The sequence below is a fragment of the Amblyomma mixtum genome, chromosome 4 (assembly GCF_055824585.1).
Source record: "Amblyomma mixtum isolate Tamu chromosome 4, ASM5582458v1, whole genome shotgun sequence".
Taxonomy (NCBI): Eukaryota; Metazoa; Arthropoda; class Arachnida; order Ixodida; family Ixodidae; genus Amblyomma; species Amblyomma mixtum.
In genome coordinates, this window is record NC_143015.1 from 57,084,486 (window position 1) to 57,109,018 (window position 24,533).

General features: G+C 44.8%; 1 protein-coding gene and 1 long non-coding RNA gene across 5 annotated transcripts; one reads left to right on the forward strand and one right to left on the reverse strand.

Moving 5' to 3' along the window:
• Nucleotides 1–1,683: 1,683 nt before the first annotated feature.
• LOC149346546 (uncharacterized) lies at nucleotides 1,684–16,114 on the reverse strand. The gene is made up of 3 exons (XR_016292402.1): nucleotides 13,627–16,114; nucleotides 5,905–5,943; nucleotides 1,684–4,956 (listed from the first exon to the last, which is right to left on the reverse strand). It is a non-coding gene; the product is annotated as an uncharacterized LOC149346546 (long non-coding RNA).
• Nucleotides 11,764–24,533, forward strand: LOC149346547 (uncharacterized). 4 transcript variants are annotated; one of them, XM_089586476.1, is made up of 3 exons: nucleotides 11,764–12,926; nucleotides 18,830–19,659; nucleotides 20,440–24,533. In XM_089586476.1, exons 1-3 carry the CDS (start codon nucleotides 12,924–12,926, stop codon nucleotides 20,486–20,488), a joined length of 882 nt encoding a protein of 293 aa, XP_089442602.1. In that variant the 5' UTR covers nucleotides 11,764–12,923; the 3' UTR covers nucleotides 20,489–24,533. The 4 variants fall into 4 exon arrangements, 3 of the variants coding, with proteins under 3 accessions (XP_089442602.1, XP_089442603.1, XP_089442601.1); XM_089586477.1 differs by lacking the exon at nucleotides 20,440–24,533 and adding an exon at nucleotides 20,361–20,416; XM_089586475.1 differs by lacking the exon at nucleotides 20,440–24,533 and having other exon boundaries at nucleotides 18,830–20,420.

Here is a 24,533-nt window from a genome sequence, read left to right on the forward strand (position 1 = left end):
CTGTAAACTGCAACTCAGTTGAATCATTCATAGAGCATGTCAATAGCATTGATTCATCAGTAATGCCACCGTGATAAAGCTGTGATGCTGACTTTCATTTCGTACTTTTTCTAACTATATTTGTTTCCATACCGAACCCGCTATTTTCGTTTCCCTGAATTGGCATCATTACCGCCACGATGCCGCTATGATGATGAATCCTTATTTTGTATTATATATGTACCTAACTTGTTCCCCTGTATTGTCTCCTTTGTATTCACTCCTGCATGGGCCCGAGAAGGGCCTGTAGTATTTGTAAATAAAATAAATAAAAAAAATTGCTGTCATGAAAAACGCCAGTTGGGATAGCCCAAACGAAAAGAATATTCGATTTACTTGGAAAAAACCAAGAGTTCACAGGTGTGTTGTTTTGACTAGGAGTGCTGTTTCGGGGTATAATTCTGCAATGCTGAGTATTCATTCAGCGAGAATTTTGTAAGAACACCTGACCCTTTGAAGCAACCTTCAAAAAGATGTTAAGAATTTTGTCTCGGGAAAAGCAAGAAGATAAGCGGAAATTGCGGGGAAGATTTAAACTTATCTGCCATTTGAGAGGCCACCTTCTGGAACGACTATTTGTCTGCGGTACTCTTCTACATTGCCCAAGTCGCAGGCTTTGTCTCAGCTGAAACATCACTATTGCAGTGAAGGTGAATCGGAATTTGGTCCTCGCTACTGCTATTTAAAACACATTACAACAGCTCGACGTTTTTGGAGTAAATCCTGAACCTTACACAATAGGATGCCTTTGAGACAGCACAACTCCTCCGCCCTGCCTTCGCCAACTTTGCCTGCCGTGCGGATAGAACAGAGGCGCCCACTTTTACAGCATTAATTTACGTCCTCCCTTGAAGTTGACAAAGCGCTGCATTAGTGCTTTATTTTGATTACTGCAAGAATCTAGTCATTCGCGGGATTTACGCATTCTGTAAGAATATTTTTCTGCACCAGTGAGCTCTGTAGTCATAATTCATGATCATATGGGTGCTTTTCTGCGTGATCTCAGTCGTCAGAGAATCAGGGGGTCATGACAACCTGTTTTAACAAGGAAAGTGGTTAAAGGCTGCGTTTCAGTATACTCTCAAAGATAACTATTTAGATGCTCCTCACCTGCGTGTGCACTTTACAGTAAATGCTGACACAGGAGACGGGTCGTTAGGCTAACTGCGTACTGCACCTTTTTGGTTTGAAAAAATGCTGCTACAAATTTGAAGCGCCGGTTAGAACTATATGTGGCAGGCCAGATTGAGCACAGAACCTTGACCTAGCGGGAGAAGCCTGAAAACTAGCCATTCTGTCGCTTGGTCTTGGCCTTCTTTTATAGTCTCGTGGGAGGAGCTTACATTGCGTTGCTTTAGTTGTTGTATTGTATTCGGTTTTAAAAATCAACGCACCCTACTCTCTTTAGTAGCTGCATTTTGTGATCTCTCCAGCAGGCAGCAAGTGTGCCGACAGAGCCTCACGAGTTTATTATGCGAAGCATATTAACGTAGGTTTCGGGCCTTCGCGCGACGTCCGGCGGTGGCCACCATTGACCTTGAAGTGAGATCACATGATGTGACGTCACGTGATGGCGTCACACCGGCTGCAGATGGGGCCTTATATCGCGCCGTCGGACGTCGCCCGGCTGCGTATTTGCCCATCCTAGTCGATACAACCATAGCCTCGCTCCAGGGTGGAGTGCGCTTATCACGACACATTCGTTTTGAGCTTTTTATCGCAAGCGCACGATTTATTATAATAAAATAAGCAAAAAACACATTTATTAATTGCGTGTATTAACTAAAAGACAAGGTCTTAAAATAAATGGTCACGTTTCCCATGACGACGCTCGCGCTTATGAACGCTAGAAAATGAAAATGGCGGCGTCCAGAGAGTGCCGTCTTGACAGCTGCGATAAAGTGAGCTTTAGCTGCGACGCATCCTGTTTACGCCCTCTTCAGTTGTGCTAGTTACCCGCGTGCTACTGACTACAAGCACGAAAAGGTGAGCACTTGCAAGAATGACAGTACGAGAATTCGACTGTCCCGCTCGCGAGTCTGACGTTGCCGCAAGACTGCCTGCATAACAGCCAGCGTACTGCTGTGCTAGTTTTTGATGCATGGAAGGCATGTAATGTCTGCATTTTCGCTAATCCAGTGCACGTATGTATGTTCGACAGTCCGTGTACTTTTCGCCTTGGTATCAATAAAGAGCGAGCATGTATTCTGTGTGCTGCTGTCGTTTCGAGAAGTAGCCTCGGGCTAACGAATGATAGGTAGTACCTTTTCAAGAACTGAGCCCCTTAATTCATCTGGATCGTCGTTTACTTTGTCTAGTAAACACCCCTCTCCTAAAGTATGACGTTTACAACACAGAGTTAATATACTGACGCTTACAAGAATGACAGTACGAAAGTTTGACTTATTGCGCCAAGGAAACTCCCGGTTGCGGGCCTGACGTTGACACATCCTGCATAACAGCAAGGACACTACTGTGCTCGGTTTTAATGCATAGAAAGCATTTAACGCTTTCATTTCGCTTGCGCAGTGCGCGTAATGTTAGTCAGTTGGGCGGACGGACTGTTCACCTGGAAAGAGCACAGAATATTACTGACGCGCACACCGGCCGAACGCCGTTCGACCACTGTGGCGAGTGTGAAGTCGCTGCCTACATGGTTATTGATATGATAAGGGTGGGGCTGGATGAAAAAAGGAAAGGCGTACTAAACAAAAAGCTAGCCCCTAAGAGAGCCAATAAAAGTGTTTACTGACAGTGTTTGGCGTGTTTGCATGTTGTGCGTGGCAACACAGCACAACACACTGGACTGTACTGCTTGTATATCCACCATCAGGGCATCAAGTCCTTCAAGGCAGCGCAATGCTCCCAGCTTTTCCCCTAATGTAATTCATACAATGTACTTACGTGTTCTTTACACTCTTCCATTAATATTTTCGACCAAGTATAATACACATACCAGGGGTTCTGTGCGGAACTGCCCAATATGGTGCTTGCTACATGTGTCACTCTGTTAGTCGACAGAGTCATTTAGTGTCATGTTTCCAACAAGTAGTATCCACACCATCTGTGAATATGACATTCGAAGTTGCGATGCCTTACTGCTGTACCTGCTAGGACACCTCTGCAGCTCAAGGATCATTTGCTTGTTAGATAGCCGTTGGGACAATTGTTGTCAATGCCAGTTCATTATGCTGGCTGAAAAGTGCTGTCAGAGCTCCCACATCACTGAATAGCCTTTTGTGATAGTGAGTGACTTCCTATCATTTCAGCTTCCAAGCACTCTATGCAAGCAGAGTGAAATATTCAGTGGGCACATCACTGCAGACTGAAACAAAAATAATTATCACTGCAGCATTGTGCTATTTCGGATTACCTTTTGCAGGTTTATTGCTAGTGGAGGTACAACCATATCTACATGCAGAATTACTAAGGATGTAGAAATATTTAGCATGATCTAAAAGATACATTAGAACATGAAGCAATAAAGTACCACAAAACAAACACATCTATGTGAAAGTCTACCGACAAACTAGGCAACAGTGCAAGAAAAGAATATTGCAAAAGATGGGCACAGTGCCAGCAAACATTTAGGTTCCTCAGCATTTGGTTGGGACCTAAGGTGCAACTTCATTATGATGGACTAGGAGTTTATTCTCCAGGTACATGTCCACATCACGGCTCAATACGCTCAAAGACTGCATCCTGGATAATTTCACACTGGTGCAAATTGCACAACCAATGGCTATGGCCTACAGCAATTTGACAAGATGCAAGCGTTATACTGCCCTGCACGACTGCTGCAGCCGAGCAGCATACAATTACCCCCAAGTAATGGGTACTTACTCTTGCCGCAGCTGTTCTCATCTGCCTTCAGTGCACTGCCTAATTTGTGGGAAGGTGCAGATTTTTCATAATGCAGCTTAACTGTCAGCATGGCGACAACATGGCTATGTTCACTGCCACACCTGCAGCAGCACGGCTAATGCTGTCTGCTTTTCCCAGATCCTATGTAACCACAACTCAATAACGCTGCATAAAGAGATGAATCGTCCTCCTTCATGTGATGCGCTGAAGTGTCTATCTATGGTGTCTTGAGCACTTCAAGTGCCACTACAGAACTAGCAAGAAGGATCTAGTGCATGTTCAATTGTTGCCACTGCTGCTGCCTGTGAAGTTACGATTTTTGCAAAGCCATGGCAAAAGCCTGCATCTCAGAATGTTTGATTGTATATTCACTGTTTAGATGTATCGTTCTTGGCAAAAGTAACGAAGCAATGAGTTTTATTTTTGAGCCTATAGCGGAGCACTTATGGCACCCCCTAAGCTAATCCTCAACAAAGTAAGCAGAACCCCTTTGTTCAGCTCACCTCTCGAGCCTATTTCATCTTCAGCAGTGCCGCAAGGGCTCCATTATATGGCTGAGAAGCAAACCCTTCTGTCTACTTTTCACAGAGGCGGTGGTACACCTGTAGAGGAACTAGTGTTTAATAGCCTTGAAAGGGAACAGTAGTTTACGATAGGCAGCGAGGTGTTGGAAGCATAGGTCAGCAGACTCACATTCAGATCATGATCCGAGTCATCAGTCTGGGCTCAGGATCAGATCATGTTCCTATTTTTTTCCCCTCCTCGTTTGCTAATTTATGTTTACTTGCTGCCACAGCCAAGGATGCTTGAAGGTGAGGAGGCTTGGTGACATCTGATGGCTACCGAAGAAGAGGATTTCACGGAAGCGAGGCAGACAGCGTTTTGTCCCTTCCCCTTTACTAGTTTACGCGGCTGCAGGTGTGGTGATGAACCACGCGAGGATGTGTCGGAAGCTTCCATCAAGTTCCACACTGTTGCTGCATGGGAGTCTCTTGTCATGCGTCTTGGTCGGCTCAGGGGCATGCCACTTGTGATGAGTGAGACCAGGTTTGTCTTGAGTCGAAATCAGTGAATGAGCCCAAATGAGTCATGAGTCAATATGAGTGAGTTCAGATGAGTCATGGGACGAAATAAGTGTGTGATTTCGGATGAGTTGCGAGTCTAAACTGAGCACAAATATAGCGAGAGTCAGTGAGTCATGAGTTTCAATGAGTGGCTGTTCAGGTGAGTCAGAAGTTGAGGTGTAAATGAGTTTGAGTTCATGAGTTAGAGAGAGCCCAGGCCTATGCTTGTGTGAATCAGAGTAAGCCCATAGGTTGACCAAACTCTTGTGAGTGAGCCTGAGTGAGCAGTTGTGATTTTGCCGAGGTATGGTTGGAAGTGGCAAGGAAATACATCCACTTGGGGCAGGTAGTGACTGCATATCCAGATCATGAGAGTGAAATAACTACGAGAACAAGAATGATGTCATGTACATTTGGCAGGTACTCTCAAAATCATGAATGACAATTTACGAATATCCCTCGAGAGAAACATATATAACAGCCGCATCTGGAGGATAACAAAAAAAGGTTCAACTTAAATTGACGACAATGCAGTGAGCTGTGGAAAGGAAAATGATAGTTGTAATGTTAAGAGACAGGAAGAGAGCAAAGTGGATCAGGAAACAAAGCGAGTCCATGACATCCTAGTCAAAACCAAGAAAAACAAATGGATGGGGGCCGGGCATATAATGTGAAGGAACGATAATCAGTGTACATTAAGAGTAACAGGCTGGATTCCAAGAGAAGCTAAATGTAACAGGAAGTGGCAGAAAGGTAGGTGGGTAGATGAGATTAGGAAGTTTGTCTGGATGGGATGGCTGCAGCTAGCATAGAACAGAACTGGGATATTTGGAGAGGTATAAGAAAGGCCTTTGTCCTGCAATGGGCATAGTCAAGCTGATGACGACGCTGACAAGATATCTCCACACAGTACTCATTAATGTTGCATTTCACTTACCTTTCGCCGTAGCACAGATGCAGTTTGAAGGTGCTCTCACTGCGCAGTTCCCAAAAGGTATCTTTTGTGACAACTCTCCAGCAGCAAGAGCAATGCACATACAAAGGACTGCTTTGAGTCAGCATTGGCTCTTTTCAAATTCAACTTTTATTAGAGAATTTTTTTCTCTATGCATTTCACACAAACTTCTGCATTGTCAGTCAGGCGAACAACAGTAACAGTACAGCATAAAGGCACATGGAAAGTTCAGGTTGACAAAAAGAGGTGCCTGCCTTCAGTAAGGCAGCAAGGTCAGTGAATGTTCCTAAATGTAAACCTGCCACTAGCACAACAGCATGGGAGGCAGCATAAGAAACCCCTGTGCAACTGACAGTTTTTTCAGCATGGTCAGCAATGTCACCAAAAATCAGCAAGAGATTACACAATGGAATTGCAGGGGGCTCTCTATAAAGTTGGGGAAATTAAACCAAAGTTATTATAAAGCCAGCTGCATTCCCGATGCAAGAACAGAATCGACTCGTACTATCGCGGGATATATTCGGTACCAGTGCCCTTCCATTCATGATAAACAAGCAAAAGCAGAGACAGAAATACCAGGAAAAGCTGCTGTATACACTAAGGCCAACATTCCCCGAACACTGCTTGACTTGAACAAGTTGTGCAATAGTCAGCAAGAAGTAGTTGCGGTACTCATGCGGCCAAGCAAATCATCACTGATATCAAAGCCCCTTCAAACTCGACCCACAAACACTGTGACCAGTCTTGGATGGGTCAAAGGCATTGGTCATTCATGTCCTGGAGCACCAATACTACCAGGTGGAGACATTAACACTCTGTACACTGCTTGGGGATATAATTATGACTCAAAAAGAGATGATGAAATTTACACTGTCCTCACAAAGCTGTAGTTTACAATGCAGAATCACCCCACAAACACATGCACCAGCATTGTGGGTTTTTTGCGCATTGTGAAGCGCTTGTCCTGTCTACCTCGTTCCTTTGTGTCGTGTCTTTTGCGCAAAAAACCCACAATGCTTAGGCACCAACTAGCCTGCAAAAACATACTCGCAAGTTACATGCACCAGATCTGATGTGGTGGAAGGGTCACGGTACAGTGCAGTTGGAGGCAGAATTGGATGCATAGGGTAGTGACAGCACTCATGCTAGAATAGGTTCTAATTTGGCACAAATGAGGACGATTTGAAGGAAAGTTTCTGTAGCGCATTGGGATGGTGTACGGCAAGATATTCGAACCCACACCATATACTCTTGCGGCCACCTTACGAACGGTTCTCAAGAAACACACCCCTCATAACGACAGTGAACGGAGATCAGACAACTCATGATTTTCACTTTCTACAACTTTGGACACGTTGAAAACATGCGGAAATACACACTGGTCGGCATCTTGAGGGCATTCAAAGAAAGACAGCCATCAACCAAGTGTTGGATCAGGCAATGGCATAGTGAAACGCAACTGGCTTATAAGAGGTGCAGCAATGGTTTCTATCGTCTGGGACAGGAATGACCAACAGGACTTTCAAAGGCATGGAAAGGGGACAGAAAATCAAAGAGATCATGCTGCTGTGAGAGTACTTGGCTCACCCTGCAGCTCACGCCAGAGGAGTTAACAGCTCATGCAGCAGTCCTTTTCTTTCCTAAGCTTGCACAGTCTCCAGAACTACCACCGACAAAGGACACGGTTGACAAGGTAGGGATAACATCAACATTTACGAAACCAGAGTTATTGGCTGCTACAGAAGAAGCAAGTGGGAGAACTACAGCAGGACATGTCTATTTTCCTTAATAAGTCCTTAAGAACTTAGGAGGAGACACTACTGATGGCCTTCTGGGTGTAATAAATGAGGTTTGTCAAAGAGACTAGACTGGAAACAATCAGCCGTGGTCCCAATACCAAAAGCTGCAAAATATCCCACAAGCACATAATAATTATGGCCTATCTTGCTGACACAATATGTAAAATCTGTTTAAAGATGAATGCCATGTGCCTATCATGGTGGTTCCTATTAAGCCTAGGCATGGAAATTGGGTTGGCTATACTGGTTGAAGAGGTCACACTTGCATCGCCCTACAGCCAACTTGTACGCTCTGTGGCAGCTACAAAAGTGGTGAAAACATGACAACGTGTCACATGCTAAGATCTTTGAGACCATGAAAGATGTGGGTCTTCTCCTATCTTACAGGTCACCAAAGTAGTACATAACCTGCTTAAGGACAGGACATTCTCTATCAGGCTCAATGGAGAACAAATCGGTAATATACCTCAAATAGAGCTCAAAAAGCTTTACTAAATAGAGGAGTGTCACAAGGTTCAGTTTTAAACCTCTTACTTTTGAATATCACGTTGAAAGGCTACAGGTGCAGTTCATGATTTATGCAGACGATGTCACAGTTTGGTTCACTCATAATTACCATACACCATATACAATAGACCATATTCACGCTATCAATCAGGTGATATAAAAATGCGCAGAATATAACCAGCCCCTACATATAGCCTTTATTGATTACGAGAAAGCATTCGACTCAGTATAAACCTCAGCAGTCATTGCGGAATCAGGGTGTAGAAGAGGGTTATGTGAAAATATTGGGAGATATAATTTATAACGATTGCACAGCTACCATAGTTCTCCATAAAGTCAGCAATAAAATTCCAATACGGAAAGGTGTCAGGCAGGGAGACACGATCTCGCCTATGCTATTCACTGCCTGTTTACAGCAGGTATTCTGGGGCCTAGAATGGGAACAGGTGGGGATAAGAGTTAATGCAGAATACCTAAGTAATCTGCGATTCACTGATGACATTGCCTTGCTAAGTCAATCAGGACATGAACGCTCAGTTAATACCGGTGTCCCTCAGGGCAGCATCCTTGGCCCTCTGCTGTTCAATCTCTACATTAATGACATTGTAACTATTGACACTTCCGCCCGCTTTATCATTTATGCCGATGACACTACTATCCTTATACCTGGTGATACCTGTGATGATCTAAACATGCATGCTAATCGCATATTAAAGAATCTAGAGGAATGGTCAGACTCAAATTTTCTTTCAATAAATGTGTCAAAATCCAAAGCTGTAATTTTCCGTCCGAAGAATAAAACTTGTAGTGCAGAACTAGCTCTCTCTTATAAATCACAAGAAATTGACATAGTAAAATCATTCAAATCACTTGGTGTTTATTTTCACGAGAATATGCTGTGGGATGACCATGTCAGTCATGTCATGTTGAAGACATCTAAGGTTATAGGTTTTCTATCACGCCACAGACATATTTTACCACAGACAGTCAAACTTCTCTTATATAATTCCCTGTTCTGTTCACACCTAAACTACTGCACATTAGTGTGGGCAACAACAACACATACTAACTTACACAAGATATTAGTACTTCAGAAAAACGTCCTTCGTATAGTTTATGACTTGCCCGTTAGACACACAACTCAGGATTTGGTAACTAACCTCCACATTATCACCATATTAAACCTCTATGCTTACAGACTGCTGCGCGTGTATATAGTTGAGCAAAAGCGCCATGTTGACACCATTTCATCTATGGCTCCTTTGCACCAGTCTGATTCACCATATCCGCATAGCCACAAACCACAATGGGTTTTACCATTCACAAGAACTAGCTACGGTCGTCAAAGACTTAATTACCAACTACCGTATTTACAAAACCAGTTAATTGAAGCAGGCGTAAACCTCCGTGAAATCACCATCTCCTCTCTGCGTAGCATGATTGTTCATTTGATTAAGTGCTAATACATCAACTCCTGTTTTATGAATTGCTCTCCACCCTTTTTGTTATTTTATGACTGGTCGTCTACTGTGCTGATACCCCTTTTTCGTTGCTGATACCCCCTTTTGATTTCTGTGTATTCTGTTCGCTTACAGACATTGCTTATATTGATGTTTTTGTTCATCTATGACTTGATGTTCAATTTAGTTCTTCGTTTTATGTTCTTAATGACTTGATGTTCAATTTAGTTCCTCGTTTTCTGTCACTGCCGTCTGAACAGGAGAGGAGAACTCCGTCAAGCGGATAGCCGCTTTTTTTCTCCCCTCCTCCATCAAATTGTATTTGATTTGGTGGAAATAAAGCATTATTATTATTATTATTATTATTATTATTATTATAACTGTGAAGCATGGTCAATGAATTAGACAGGCAGAGCAGAATAGTGGGGCTAAAAATTAACATGCAGAATACCAAAGTAATATTCAACAGTCTAGCAAGAGAACAGCAGTTCGCAATTGGTAGCTAGGTGCTGGAAGTAGTAAGAGAATATGTCTATTTAGGGCAGGTACAGTATACAGCTGATCCGGATCATGAGAGGGAAATAACTAGAAGAATAAGAATGGGGTGGAGCACATATGGCAGGTTCTCTCAGATCATGAATGGCAGTTTACCAATATCCCTCAAGAGAAAAGTATACAACAGCTGTATCTTACCGGTACTCTGTTAAGGCGGAGGCTTGGGCAAGTTGGTACATCATATGTAAGTAAAACAGCGCTAGACAAGGGATGAAGCGCCTTGTGCTGTGTTGTTCTTCCTTCGTCCCGTGTCTAGCGCTGTTTTACTTACCGGTACTCACCTATGGGGCAGAAACGTGGAGGCTAACAAAGAGGGTCCAGCTTAAAGCTACGGAAGAAAAATGATAGGCGTAACGCTATGAGTTCGGAAGCGGGCGGAGTGGGCGAGAGAACAAACGCGGGTTAATGACATCCTAGTCGAAATCAAGAGGAAGAAATGAACTTGGGCAGGGCATTTAATGCGAAGGCAAGATAACCGGTGATCCTTAAGGGTAACGGAGTGGATTCCAAGAGAGGGCAAGCGTAGCAGGGGGCGGCAGAAAGTTAGGTGGGTGAATGAAATTAAAAAATTTGCGGGAATACGGTGGCTGCAACTGGCGAAGGACAGGGATAATTGGAGAGACATGGGAGAGGCCTTTTCCCTGCAGTTGGCGTAGTCAAGCTGATGATGATAATAACCAGCTTGAGAGACAAAACCTGCACGTACAAGAAGCCTTAAAGACACGGGAAGAGTATGCCTGCTAAGCAGGCCTGGAAGCCACCACAAACAAAAGTCAAGCTACATTCATGCGGCTGACAAAAATTAAAGACAGCAATTGGCAACTAAAAGAGTTCGAAATGAGGCATCACAAGAGGCAGATGTGCTGAGAGTCCTTGGACTAGACAATCATAAGTATGGGAAAGGAACACAATGGTGCCATAACACGTAAATGGCAACAGCAACTTTTGTACACCTGATCAAACATATATAACCTTGGGGAGCAGGAGCCTGAACAGAGATGGCCAGATGTTTTGTACGATCGGTGCTTCAACCCTGTCTACTATATCAGGCTCAGTTATAATGACTAAGGGGACAGTGGGTGGCATTGGAAACAATATGTAATGCAAGCTATCATGGCCTTGCCAAAACATACACCATCCAAATTCTTCAGAAACATGCAAGCCTTAACACATTGGCTGAACTAATTGAACAGCTAGAGGCAGCAAGAAATCTAAAGTGAAAGTATGTTATACCCATAGCGTCTCCGTACAATGAGGAGGCAGTTAAAACAGTGATGATGGCAGACGCCCCTCCATGGGAATACATGGCGATAACCACAAACAAGACAATTAAGTCTTGTCACAAAGAGAAGCCAACAACTCGAACCCTGGTCGGTGTATGTCCGGGAACATGCATAGCGTATAAGGATGTGTTTGGTCAAAGAAGAGGGCGATAGAACAGCAGCTACCAGCCCGACACACAGAGCCAAACATACATCATAGATACATATCGGGCCACCAACCCACTTGTCATGGAGCCATACACAGCATGCGATGCTATGGAGGCCATAAATGACATAGTGTGTATAACAGAAGCTCATATTTACACAGACTCCTAGTGGCCTTAAAACAACTAAAAAGAGTGACAAGGGCACTAAGCGTAACTTGGGCGATACATGCTCTCAATAAGCAAACAAAAAACGCATCCGGATACAGTGGACAAAAGAAGGCATCGTGGGTGGGTACAGCTGAAGGTGCTGAGAATGTTGACAGAGGACAGCAGACACAATCATACACCAAGTCCGGAACACTAATGGATCCCCTGCCTGCCAAAATCAGGCAGCGGCATTGCAAGTGAAAAACCCCCGGAGAAGCAGCCTGTGTGCGCCACCTAGATCACATGACCTCGTGGTGTCATCACAACTGGCCCATTCAATTGTGAGCACACACTGCAGGTGGCAGTTAAATTAATGACTAGTTGCTTGGGAAGAGCAGCCTGGGTCGCCCAAGCACCACCGGCGACAGCACGTGCCATTGCAGGGCTGTTTGCCGTGTCTCGAGTGTTTTCTTCCCTATGTGGTTGCCTTTTTTTGTGCTGCAGTTATGTCCAAGCTAAGCAACCAATTTTCCCAAAAGCTCGTTTTACTAAACCACCAGGAGTGGTATAGGACCCCCAGGAATCTATGAATGCAAAGTAGGGAATGATCAACTGCACATATATTAGCGTTAACCCATTAATGCAATTGCATCATACCCTTAAGGTGCAATTTTTTGATGCGCGCTCTGCTATTGCCATCTTAACATCTCTTTTAAGAAAAAACACAGGATTCCCGCATGTACTTTCTCCCTCTCTCACATACATAATCGGACAAGTGCCCCTCAGAAGGATAAGGGCTGGGGCCGCACTTCCCCTGTCAGCGACATGCCGATGGAGTTCTGAAGACAACACAGGACCCAGCACTAGCCCAAAGTGTTCCATGCCACCCGCAGAGGTGGATATTAGCCACCTGCTGTAGACCTGTGCAAGGACAAGGGCTTCAAGGACTTGTACATTACAGGAAGTGCAACTTACAGCCAGAAAGGAGGAAGAGCTCTTCAAGTGGCTGACCGACGATAATAACAGCTGGAGCCTGCTCAGGTTGCTGAATGAAAATAGCCTATATGGCTTTTTATAGTACAAAGCCTGCCAAAATTATGCATTATGGTAAGTGTTCGAATTAAAGGAACTTCAACAGTGATATGACATTCTTCAGTTCCCCGTCAATGCTGTCTTTCCAACACTGTCAATTTTTCGAGTTTTGACTCCTCGTTTTGTGCCAAGTGGCGGAGGTAAAGTAAGCACTTATGATTACAGTGATTAAGCGTCAATAAGTCGAAGCTTTTCGTAATTTCCATCATGGTTTCATACACCTTATAGTCATTGATCAGCATGTTTTGCATGCCTAGTAATCCTACTGGGCCAAGAATCAATCGATTAGATGATAGCCTGCGGCAATGCCAATAGCTTTTTTTTTTTACTATAGTACCCTCAGGGTGAAAGTAAACAGCAGAGTGAGGGGGCTGCTAATTATTAGTACACATCTCGAATAACATCGAACGATGGGACTGCCTTAAATCGGGTTAGTATTTAGAAATCGCACTGGGTGTGGTCATTATAAGCTATTAAGATTATTTCTACCAAGGCAAGTCCTGGAGAGGCAGATGCCTTTCCATACAAACCGGCAGTTCGTTTGCGTTTGTTACTGATCGTCAATCGCACCGTCACACAACACTACGGTGCTTAGGAGATCGCGTTGCTCTTTAAAGTTGTTTATTTGCTCGCTGTGAACTACAATCTCCGCAGCTACAGAAAATGCATCGCATACGAAGCGTCTTATTTTCCAGCAGCTGTACGCTATACTCACCTTGGCAGTGGGATGCACTCCGTTTTCCGTCCGCACACATCGCAATAGGCGTCAGTGCCCTAACTTCACGATTACATTCATGGTATACGTCGACTGACCGCACTTACGTTGACTCCAATCAGCTTTACCTCGACAAGAGTTACAAACCGTAAGAGAATATCCTTCAACATTGTCATTCGTCTGCCACGGACACTGTACGTACGCGTACTTTTACAACGGCTGCAGTGCAAGCCGCCATTCCCTTGCGAAACGTCGAAAACATTCTAGCTTCTGCATAGCTAGCCTCGTTTATCACGGCACTTCTAAAAAAAAGGCAGCGCTGTTAACGTGTCGAAAACAAGCACACAGCGCCCATCGCAACACCAGCACACACAAACGAAACAGACACGCTCAACGTTCACAGTCCAACGTTTGTAAATGTAAACAAACATGGGTCATGGGTGCTGATGATGATGGTAGCCCAAAGCGCTTCCGGTATCATAGGCGCGGCGTTTGAAAAAATTCGCGCCGGTGCAGAGGACGCCGACGACGCGTGTCGCACTGGTTTTGATAAGACAGCGCGGCAAGCGAAGCATTCTGCGCAGTGCTCGATAAGGCACCGGTGCAGGTGACTCGGCAGATTTTTTCCTCAACATTTAGTTCAACTCTAGTTATTCCCTTTCTTTAAAGAGCTTATTCCCATTAAGCCATGCAGTCTGTTTGGCAAATAATGTATACTTGGAGGTGGACTTTTCAATTTAAACAAGAAAAAGAAAAGATAAAAGTACACCAATCTCAGTTTTCGAAATCCGGATTTAACTGAAAGAAGTCAGTATTTCTGGTATGCAAGCCATGGCTTGTTGAATGTGGGTTACGCTCAGTAAAAGTTAAGAATAACTAACTAGGGAAGCCAGGGTAATGACGAGAAATGGCAGTGCTGAATAAGCAGCGAAGTTTTGAAATTTGAGGTATTGCTAATCTAGCTTACATGCCTCTGCAGACCAGGAAGCATCACCTCCCCACCACCTTCTGGCTAAGCACTCTTTGTTCGCTATCATCACCTGCCCAGAGAAGTTAGTCAGTTAGGTAGCGAACCAACTGTATGTCGAACACTAACATGAAACTGTGCATGGGCTTCATGGAAAGGTGGCTACTGTGACGACTTAACGACAGTTCCGTAGCTGCCATCAACACACAGACCACATGATGCCCTGCCCTAGCGCTCACAGCAGCGCAACAGCCAAACGATAACACAACACCTAGTTCGTAGAATTAAACTTCCACCCCCGTTTTTGTCTGCCGGCAATCTCGTTTAACTTGAGTTACTCTCTTAATGATGGGAGCAATTTTTTCTACAAGTTTCTATAAGCAACTTTTGATCAGGGCTGGGCAAGATACTTCAAAATAGTATCTTCGATACGATACTCGATACCTTTGAAAATTGTATCTCCGACACAGATACAAGATATAGTACCGAAATCAATTTTCGGTACAGATACTCGATACTGTATCTTCGATACTTCAATACATCACTAAAATATCAAATATAATACAGGTTATATTACGACTAACAAAGTTTACATAACTGAGATCACTGTCTAATAAGTCCGGTAATATAATTGGAGAACTTTGGAAATGTACGCGTGGTTTCTGTAACCCTTAGTGTATTTCTATGGAGCACTTTTCCTGAAAGGACTTATAAATGAATCCGACCGCATGGATCTGTTGAAGCTCCGCTGTCTGCGCAGTTGGCCTTGTTAGAACTTTAGTTTGGACTAAAGCCATATACCAGGTGTCCCAGCTAAATGTAACCAAGCTTTTAAAAAACACGGGGTGTCCTAGCCGTCTGAAAACCAAATGAGAGTTGTTTAGAGTCGCGTGAACTAGTCCGCAGTATTTTTTTCATTCTTCAAGGCTGACTAATTAGTTAAGCTTAATTAACTAACTTTTTATTTGTTGACTTCAGGAACAAAGTGTCAATGGAAAAGTTGTAGGAACAAAGTGTCAATGGAAAAGTTGTAGATCGCTTCGAGAAACAGCTTACTGAGACATTTGCAGCAAAGTAATATTTACGTAAAGTAGTTTTTTTACCGGCCTTTAACAATACCCCGCCCAATAAGAAAAAGCTTCCACATGACAACTGTGCCACTTCAACGTCCCAAGACGCGCCTTAAAGAATAAAGTCCGTTTTTTCTGAAGTCCTCTCCTCGATGAGACTTTGGGTGCACATTGGGGCAGAGAAGTGGGCGAACAGCTGGTCACGTGATAACTTTATTTTAAGGCCAATAAATGAAGCTACGTAAATCGTAACATGACGAAAACAGCACTACTAGCGGTTTTTCGAGGTGATTTAAAACTTTTGCATTGACACTTTTTTCCTGAAGTTAATAATTAAAAAGGTAGCTAATTAAACTGAACTAATTAATTAACTTTTAAGCGCGAAAAAATACTCAAGACTAGGCCACGTGACTTTGAACAACCCTGAGTTGGTTTCACTGCATGACTAGGACACTTCGCCTTTTTTAAAAGTTTGGTTACATTTAGCTCGGACACCCGGTATATGTTGAAGTGATCGCTTCCGTAAGCAGCCTAGCGAAAAATCATTTAACCCAAAGTTCCTCATACGAACCAATCTGTGAGCACTTGGCTATATGAATAAACCTGAAACGTTTTCTGTTTTCGGTTCGATACTATAGAGTAATTACCCGATGGCCTGTGCCTTTGATCAAACTAAATGATGCAAGCTCCGTGCGCTTGGGAACCGAACAGTTAGTTTGCCTGTACTGCGATAACAAACTTCTGAAGCTGAAACTATTCTTGAAAAGCTGGAATTAAAACAACAAGTAAAATGGCTGAACATTTTTATTGGGCTACAGGTATTCGTTATGTTTACTTGAAGGTCTTAAGTAACAACATTTGCTCGAACCGCCGGTCCGAAAGAGCCCCGCGATGTGGGCGCGCTATAAGGGAGGCAAATGAAAAAAGCCTCTCTACAGGAGCAGACGAGCACGTCGCAGTATTATACTTAACGAAGGCGCCTCTTATCAGTGGATAAGAATGAAGCATAGCCACATCAACTCGAGGATCTTATAAATAATTGAGAAACTGAAGCTTCACTAGCGCCTTCTGAGAGCTACGGCTGGTTATACCGCTTGTCTCTTGAAATGAAAAGAATGCGTCAGCTGACGCATTTGATGCTGCTGGCGCCGATGATCCCACTGCCTCGTGTGCGGAAGAATGCGCGGCTTGTGTTGTGCTGACATAGTCGACAACAGCTTCTTCTGTAAGCTTCTGAGCATGACAGCGGAAGTCTTTCATTTCTGCTGGCAACCACCGCAACTTGAAATAGGGGTGTAGAACAGCAGCAACTGTTGCCTCTTCTGCACTCGGTTTCATCTTCAAAAGATGGTCAAACCTGCGGGTGAATCCATTCCAAACTCCGAGAAACGCTGATCCAGAAGTGGTAGCTTGGGAGTTATCTAAAAAGCAGAGAAGGTGCTGCTGCCCGTCTTGTACTACCGCCTGAGCAAGCGCTTTTACAGGGTTTTTTTTTGTATCGAGTATCGTAAAATAAACGATACACTAAAAATGTATTTTCGATACCGATACTCCGATACTCTAGTTTTCAGCACGGGATACCTAATACCGATACACAAAATGTATCGAAAGATAGTATCGAAGATACATGTATCTTCGATACTGCCCATGACTGCTTTTGATCAGGCAGAATTGCTACAATAAGCCACCGAAGAAAGTCAGTATTTTATTCGTCGGAAATTATACTTGCCAAAGAAATAAAAGAATTTTCCATTCTGAAATAACAGCTGAAAAAGGTCCGCCGAATTTATAAAAAATAAAAGCTGAAAAGTCCAACCCCCTATGTATACGCCAGCAACACAAAAGATGACCGACAGTTTCATATGTGATTGCACCACTGCTTACAGTCTGAGGCATGGTAGGTTACCTTATTTCTCTCAACGTCACATTTTACAGCGCTAGCTGTGCAAGAGTCTGTTTCTGCAATTTTCAACATGCTGATAGGTCACTTGTGCACACTGGATTAGCACACATGCATAATACAGTAACGTTGCAGTTTGGGCATGTTGGTATGACATGACATGGAAGTTTCAGCGCACAACCAGACAAGGATGGTGAAGGAAGACAGAAGCACATGAGCAATCGCATTTTCCTGTCTTTCTTCATAGTTCTCGTCTGGTTGTGCGCTGACGCTTTCATATCGTGCATTATACAAGCAGATTGACCCTTGCACATCCCCCATAACTCACAACACTGGTCTAGCACCATGACAGCACTCTGCATAATACCCCCCCCCCTTCTGCCACAGCTTACCATTTCATTAGAAGCCAGTCCATAAAAATGTTTTCACAAAGTCCAGTAAATGTCATTTTTTTTCTTTTACTTTCTTTCTTTAACTCCTACACTACTGTACGTACCATATTAAAAGCGCAATGATGAGTACATACTTCATTATGTTTTGTACAGCAGGTATGATAGTTTGACCACTTCAAGAAGCGTGGAGAACGCAAGCAATTTCTAAGAAATACCGTGTTCCACACCTTATCCTTACTGGCATTGCAGCGGGCTTACAAAGATTTCCAAATTTAACAGACTATCTACCCGCACTGGGCGGTCAACAGTTAACATAGTAAAGGTACTTTGAGGGTATCTTCTTAGGACATGTTCTGAGAAAGCACACCCTTAGTGATTGCAGAGTAGTAATCTATCACTTTAAGGTAACTTGAAAGTGTCCTCAGTGTCCATTTGACATGCACTTAGGCGATGAAGTGTGGATACCATGTGGGCCAAAAATTACTTTTCACAGCCAGTCCTTGGCTGTGAGTACATCCTGACTATACAGATCAAACATGCACACTAACAAGGAGCCACACAGCACCTGTTCTCATGGGATGTACAGTGATGGTGTGCTGCAGTAAGATTCAATTGGCACTTGCATAGTATATAGATATACAGACTTTATATCCATGTTCGCAGGGGTAGGGTTGCCGTAGCTGGCACAGGACAGGGTTAATAGGAGAAATATGGAACAGGCCTTTGTCATGCAGTAGCCATAGTCAGGCTGATGATGATGATGATGCAAAGTTGACCTCTTCAACATGGCAAGTTATAATTATTCGCAATTCGATTTCAGGTTCTCTATGCAGTCAGCAAGGATGAACTGGAGGCAGCCAAAGAAGCACTTCAGGTTCTCTATGCAGTCAGCAAGGATGAACTGGAGGCAGCCAAAGAAGCACTTCTGACCATTTGCCACCAGGGCTACATCAAGCGAGTGTACAAGTTCCTTGACCAGGAGGAGGAGTGGGTGCTTTTCCATCGGCAGGGCATTGTCACAAGAGGGCACAATACGAACAATTACTCGGAGGCCTCTATTAGGATACTTAAAGACATAGTCCTCAGCATGACCAAGGCATACAATGCTGTGGCCCTTGTTGAAAGTATAACGACAACATGGGAAAAATACTTTGAGATGAAACTTCTCCGGCATGCCCATCAAAGGGCAGGAAAACACCCAACCAGTTGTGAGCAGCTGCTAAAAACCATGCCAGAAGTACCAAAAGAAGACATCACTCCAAAAGGAGAGAATGTCTTCTCTGTTCCAAGTTCTTCTGGGACGCACCACTATGAAGTGCGCACTGATGTTGGTCTTTGCAGCTGTTGGGCAGGCAACCAAGGTGCCTTCTGCAAGCATCAAGCAGTTGTGCAGAAGGCCTTTGGTGGCCTTTTTCCAAACAGCCCACAGCTGACAACTGTAGACTGCATTCTTCTAGCACAGCTAGCACTTGGGGACAGATGCCCTCCACGAGCCTTCTTTGAACCCCTCCAACCAACCCAGCAAGCAGAAATGCCCCCTCCTCCTCTCACAGCAACAGATGACCACACCTACAGCCAGAGAAGCCAAGTGTGCGCCTCCAGTGGCCAACTTCTGATGGAGGTCGAGCAAGACCACTACGAGGCACCAGAAGCACCACAAGATAGCTTTTATCAGGAGTGGCTTCATGCAGCACAACTCATGAGGTATATTGGGGTACTTTTTTACATCTCATTCAATGCTTGCATCAAATATGGCAAGTGAGACATGAGAAATGCTATGATGGGAAGGCTTGCATGCTTGAAAATGATACTGGAGTAGTGGCCTAGTGGTTTGAGCATCCGCCTCACATGCGAGAGGTGCGCGGTTCAAACCCCAGTGCCATCAGGTAGTCACTAATGATACAGTGCGTACAAGCTTCCCCCTGGCCTGGTGCCCGGCTTCTTTGGTTTGGTTTCGGTGTGGCTTTAAGGGGTTTAACGTCCCAAAGCGACTCAGGCTATGAGGGACGCCATAGTGAAGGGCTTCTTTAGGGTGAAATGCTTGGAAAATGGGTCTTTGACCCCACTTTGACAAGATGAAAACAGCTTATGCCTTGGCGTTCTTTGGCCACAGATGCCCTTGTGCCGCAAAAATTCACCATCAGCATTTTTAAAATGCTAGGTGCATTCTATACAGATATATAGGTGCTTCACAAAGGCAGCACTTTGTGGTAATGTCCCTTGTTGGTACAGGTAAAAATGTATTAAGCACTGAGTGAGTATTCACTTCTATTCAAATATCATGCAGGAACGTGAAGAAGCATGTGAGGCCCTGGAGCAGGCCATACGCAAGCTCCACGCTTTAGCCGACAACTCATTTCCTTGCCGCTCTTTTTCCTTTCTTCCCCTTTGTTCCCCTCCCCAAGTGTAGGGTAGCCAACTGGGCATCGCCTGGTTAACCTCCCTGCCTTTCCGTCCTTTTCTCTCTCTCTCTCTCTCTCTTAGCCGACTGGAGCCCTTCTTATTTGTCACTCGTGAAAGACTTAGCTGCTAGAGTGAGAAGCGTCAGTACCAGCAGCGGGGCCTATGCACTGATGCTTCGGCTCAAGGCAGCAGCGAGAGTGGACAGGCGAAGTGGCAGAAGGATAAAGGTTCAGCCAACGAGCCTGGCACGCCGGCGACCTGGACTCACAAGAGGTTCAAGGCGTGTCCCTGCTGGTCGGCCACCCAAAACAGCAACAAGCAAAAAGGCGAAACGTGGCCACACGTTAAGCAAAAATGTGCACGACAATGTGCCGAGTGCAAGGCTGCATTAAATGTATACTTCAGCAAGTTACGCACTGCATAATTTGTCGCATTGACAAAAGACACATGCAGCATGATAACAGACAATGCACACTGTGCATTTTTCATTTTAACTTTGTTAAGTGGTGCAATGCTTAATTTTTATGTTGAGGAAGACAGGCACGGAAAGAAAATGGATGACACACACACATTTTTGTGCTAAGTGTGCAATTCTTTTACTTTATTTTAGTTCGTGTTCTGCTGCCATAAAAATTCAGCAGTAAACCATTTACCAAAGTTAAGGTGAAGAATACACAATGTGTGTTGTCTGTTATCATGCTGTATGTGTCGTTCTTTGTCACTGCAACAAATTATGCTGCGCACCATTTACTGACGTCAAGATTGTAGCGCCACCGCTTCTGCTTGCGCTACAAAGAAGAGCTTGGCGAGCATGAGCAGAACAGAACAGGTTATGCACCCGGCTCAAATGGCAGCCATCATCTTCAGCTTTTCAAGGCTTGCACAAACTGCCTTCATCCATAGAACGGCATCACCAAGAATAAACGTGGCCGCACCGCATCTGGTACCACTGTGTGCCACATAGTTGGTGACCCAGGACAGCCTGAACGCCCTCTCAACCAGCGCACTGCAGCTGTACCTCCGAGTTCCTGCCTCGCCACGGGCCTACCACAAGATGAGTGGCACCCGATCCTGCCCCGCGACCTGTCCTGAGTGCAGCTGTGGCCACTCTGCCTGCACAGCCCCGTTGTATGCTTCGCACAAGTGGAGGCCCAGCTATACGTGAACGGTGTGTCGTCCCAGATTTGGCGGTTCCTCCTCGTCGAGTGGAAGCTACCCGCCAACATCTTTGACCAGCTCAACCTTCCACCGTCGGACGGCCACCTGTTCAATGGACTGAAGGAAGCATTTTTCCGTTTATACGGTGTTCCACTCCACCACCTCGCTGCCAGCACTCCGCCGCATAGTGTGGCAACGGACGCAAATAAGGCTGCAAGCATCTGTCCGACAGCAGCTCCAGTTCAGCCTTCCTCGCACACTCCTGTGAGTACTCACGCTACTGCCGGCTGAGGTACCACTCACCGAGCGCCCCATCTCTTTGACTGGCTCTTCGACCTGTGGATCCCCATCGCCTTCCCCACACAGTTCGTTGGCAGCTCCGTCCCTGTCTTCCGGCGCAGCCCCCTCTGCCTCCTGCCGCCAGCCACACACACCCTCAACGCTGCCCAGTTGCGCCAACAACCTGCTTAAATCGCGCCACACCACTGGCTATACATCGGACGCTGCAAACAATGCCTGTGCCACCATGACAGCCGAGACAACCACAGTAGCTCCTGTTCTCCGCGAGGCATCGAGACACCACCGTGCGTCGCATCCACAGCAGCCGGCGGCGGCTGCAGCATCTCTTCCAGCCAATTGTGGCCATGCCGTCTCAGACTCCGACTTTGCTTTCACTGACTATGCTGCGGCCGGTGCAGCGTCAGCTCTCATCACTGTGGCCGGCCTTGATAATTCGCTTACCCCAGCACCATCTCCGCTGCTTGCTACACTTCAGTGCCTGAGAGCCAAAATGGAATAAAGTGAGCTGTTTCCTGTACTGCCGTATTGTACGCAACAGTCACGTATGGGAGGATCTCGTCCCAAGTTTTATGCTGGACGTCTAGGTACATTGCGAGCATATCTGCTATAGTTTTGTAGAGTCGCTTGGTGAGCTCATTTGACTGTGGGTGGTAGGCAGTAGTCTTGCGATGGCTCATGACTCAACTTGAACACCTCGTGCATGAGCGGCACTGTGAAAGCCGTTCCTCGATTGGTGATTACGTAGGACGGGGTGCCGTGTCATAAAACAATGCAGTGCATGAAGAACTGTGCTACTTCAGACGATGTGCCACATGGCACCGCCTTGGTTTCCGCATAGCGTGTCAGGTAGTCTGTCGCAACAATTATCCACTTATTGCTGGCCGATGATACAGGGAATGGGCCCAGAAGATCCATGCCGACTTGGTCAATATGCTTGCCATCTCCAAGTTTTCACTGATGGTTCTGTGGAAAAGGTCACCTGGTCATGAATACTGCCTGGTCTGTCCGTCTAACTTGAGCCATATCCTCCACTGTGGCTGAAAATGTTGCCACTGAGGTGACCTTATGGAAGCTAATGTCTTCTCCATCTCAGCATGTTGTCATGCTTACAGATCCAAAATCTGCTATTCAAGCAGAACTGCTTGCGGGCTACCACTGTTTTCTATCGCATCTTTGTTTGGCTTCGGGCACCCTCATTTGCAGTGCTGTACTTGAGAAAAATCTAGCATTCAAAGGTTAGAGCATGGGTTTTCCTTGTAATCATGCAGCGTGCAATACAAGTGGAGGGCACTTTCTTGGCACAATGCATCAAGTAGCCCAATAGTGCACTTCACAGAAACCCAGGACCCTACTCTTTAGCAGGGCAGAACTTTAAAAAACAGCACTTGGTAACACTGGTCAAGGTCGGCGGCATCCTGAATTGTTCTGCTGACCAATTTCAACATGAGAACAAAATCAGGTGTTCAATGCTTGACTGTATCAAACTAGCCAGAGACATTACAACTGTTGAGTGTGTACTTTCATCTCACGATTACCTTCTTTAACAAGGAAAGCTTTAACAATGGTCACCTTTTAGTCAAGGAGGAATTCTGTTTGGTGGAGCTGAATGTGGGCAGAGCTGTGTTGTGATACTTGAGTTGTTTCCAACTATAGAAACTTCCCTTATTCATTTTGAAAACATGATCTTTATGATAAATATAACAAAAAATCCTTTCTAAATTCCTACCTGCCATTCAAACTAGGCAGGTATAGGACAGTTACCGCAGGTGCAGAGGGTTTTCCAGTTATCTTTTAAAAAGTGCAGCATACTCACAGTGAAAGCCACAAACTAGGCAGGCGGTTGCGAACCCCCTGCCTAGTTTGTGGCTGACATCTAGCCCATGTTGCTGACAACATGAATGCTTACCTTCCTTCGCTGGAAAGCATTCGCTGGCAAATGTCTTCAACATGGCCTATCTCAGCAGCAGTACTATTCACCTGTTAAATCACCTATTACATCAATACAGCAGAATGATTTCAGTATGCAAAATGTGCTGTGAAATTCTAGAGTGCTTTCTGGCAACACTTGCTGCTGTAGCATTTCTGTTCCCTTTTGTGCCCCCTTTATTTTGCATTGTAACAAATGAATCTGCCAGTGTTTACTTTGACTTTTACTCTTCCAGTCGCAGAGTGCTCCATACGGTCTTTGATCTGTTTGCGGGCTCACAAATAAATCGGAGAAATGGGGTGCTTCTTTTGACTCACAATTATGCGGCCTTTTGTAGTGTACAATGAAAAAGACATACAAACAGTTGTCAGAGCATTGCTGGTGGTTGCATTTCATTGCTCTTGTATTTGGACATACATGTGGAACACAGCACACACCTAGCCATACGCTAAATAGCTCGCTCTGGCCTTGCACTGCACTCGAGCTACCTGTGCAGAAAGCAGTCATGCTAAGTTCTTACAAAGTGACTTGCCTTGCCATTGTAAGCACATGTAACTGACATTATTTACAACTTCCTGTATGTATGGCAACTAAACAAAAAAAAATGATCGAAAACATTTCACCTTCCCATTGAGCTGTCTGTTTAAGGGAAGCATTTGACGGGTGGCCTAATATGCCTTGTTACCTACAACCAGTACTTTGCACTTTAAAGTTTCAAATGAATTTTTATTTGTATATCCTTATTTAGAGTAAGTTAGAGGGGTGTGTTTACGACTACGAGAGGGGTGAC